This window comes from Chenopodium quinoa, unplaced genomic scaffold (assembly GCF_001683475.1).
Source record: "Chenopodium quinoa cultivar QQ74 unplaced genomic scaffold, ASM168347v1, whole genome shotgun sequence".
NCBI classification, from domain to species: domain Eukaryota; kingdom Viridiplantae; phylum Streptophyta; class Magnoliopsida; order Caryophyllales; family Amaranthaceae; genus Chenopodium; species Chenopodium quinoa.
In genome coordinates this window covers 8,785,883-8,787,994 of record NW_018744239.1, presented here as the reverse complement: position 1 = coordinate 8,787,994, position 2,112 = coordinate 8,785,883, and the positions used below count along the sequence as shown (strand labels likewise).

Here is a 2,112-nt window from a genome sequence, read left to right as displayed (position 1 = left end):
AAGGTTAAGGAACAAACTATCCACTTTCAGGCAGTTAGATGATGAGTCCCTTTATGAGGCATGGAGGAGATTTAAGCGATTGTAGAGGAAATGCCCCCACCATGGTATTCCTGAATGGATGTTGATTCAAACCTTCTATAATGGTTTAACCCATGAGTTCCAAATCTACATTGGTGCTGCATCGGGGGGTTCTCTCCTGAAAAAGAACCCAACTGAGGCAAAGGAGCTGATTGAGAAGATGGCAGCCAATGATAATTATCATCCAGGAGGCCGACATAATGTGAAGAAGGGAGGTAAATTAGATGTTGATGCTCTAACTCTTTTGACTAGTTTTGTGCAGGCATTGACAAGTAAGTTTGATAGACTCCAAGCTGGAACATCTGCTAGCTTACCTGAGACTTGTCAAATGTGTAATGTGCAAGGTCACATTGCACCCAATTGCCCACAAAATTCAAATGACATGTCGATTGAAGAAGCCAATGCATTCTACACTTCCAACTCCAAAAGGCCATATGACCCCCATTCTAACACATATAATGAAGGTTGGAAGAATCACCCAAATTTTTCCTACAAGAATACCCAAGCCCAACAAAATCCACCTCCACCACCACCTCGAAACAACAACTACAATGCATCACCTGGTTTCTAACCAAGGCAGCCTCCAGGCCAACAACCTATTCAACCACCTCCTCAAAAGTCCAACCTTGAAATATTGTTGGAAAACTTTATCACCACAACCAACAATTCCATCTAACAACAAAATAGTTCTATACAACAGTTACAAGCCCAGAGTAAGCTCATGGAAAATCAGATAAGCCAACTTGCTCATCAAGTTGGCCAATATTTAAAGACACCGGGCAGTTTTCTGGGTCAGACAAAGCAACCATAAAAAGGCATATGAATTTTGTTACTTTGATGAGTGGGAAGCAATTGGAAGATCCTCCTACCAAGGAGCCATCAAGGGAGGTCATTGAAGAAGTAGGTGACGGTGAGAAGGTGATTGATAGTGCTAAGGTCGAGGAAGAGTCAAGGGAAGCAACTCCAAAACCTCTTGCTCCGTATGTACCTAAGGTTCCTTTTCCGCAAAGGTTACCCCAGGCTAAGCTTGAGAAAAAGTACGGTAAATTTCTTGATATCTTGAAAAAGCTTCATATTAATATTCCGTTCTTAGATGCTATATCCGAGATGCCTTCTTATGCTAAATTTTTAAAGATTATGCTTTCTAACAAGAAAAAGCTAGAAGAGAATGCTACAGCTGCTTTGAATGCAGAGTGTAGTGCTATTTTACAGAATACTCTCCCTAAGAAATTAGGTGATCCAGGTACCTATTCAATTCCAGTGAAGCTTGGAGATATTGAAATTAAAAGGGCACTATGCGATCTTGGTGCAAGTGTGAGTCTTATGCCACTGTCCATCTGTAAGAAGCTGCAAATGGGTGAACTCAAACCCACACGCATATCCTTGCAACTTGCAGACAGGTCAGTCAAATTTCCTTTGGGTGTACTTGAGGATGTACCTCTTCGTGTAGGTAAGTTTTTCATTCCTTGCGATTTTGTTGTGATGGAAATGGAGGAAGATGCAAATGTTCCAATTATTCTTGGTAGACCTTTCTTAGCTACTGCAGGTGCAATTATAGACATGAAAAATGGTAAGGTCACCTTTGAGGTTGGTGATGAAAAATTGAAATACTCACTTTTGAATGCTATGGGTACTCCCTCTATGGGAGAAACTGTTTGTCAGGTCAATGTGCTTGATGAGTTGCAGAGTGAGCAACTTCCTTTGAGTAAAACAGATGATGCACTTGAACAAGTGCTAGTCGGGAAGGATGATGATGGAGATTAGGAATCAAGAGTATGTCAGGCTACTTGAAGAAGCAAAGGTCAACCCAATCACTAATCCAAGCAGAGAAGTATATCAGAGAAGTATGTCAAAGAAGTATGTCAGAGAAGTACTTAGTGCAGTGAGTGTTGGGGAGAGTACTACGCCTCCCGAGGTAGAGTTGAAACCTCTTCCCACTAATATGAAATATGCATATCTTGGTCCTAATAATTCATACCCTGTTATTGTTAATACTGAACTCAAGGACACAAAATTGGAGCAATGGCTCACTGT

The 2,112-nt window shown here is 41.1% G+C and overlaps 1 protein-coding gene across 1 annotated transcript; it reads left to right on the top strand.

Moving 5' to 3' along the window:
- The first annotated feature begins 915 nt into the window (after window positions 1-915).
- LOC110694358 (DNA damage-inducible protein 1-like) lies at window positions 916-1,842 on the top strand. The gene has a single exon (XM_021871531.1). The coding sequence runs from the start codon at window positions 916-918 to the stop codon at window positions 1,840-1,842; it is 927 nt and encodes a 308-aa protein (XP_021727223.1).
- The last annotated feature ends 270 nt before the right edge of the window (window positions 1,843-2,112 follow it).

What these genes read in the sequence shown, in the direction of transcription:
- LOC110694358 (XM_021871531.1), top strand. Translation starts at nt 916, where the DNA reads ATGAGTGGGAAGCAATTGGAAGATCCTCCTACCAAGGAGCCATCAAGG.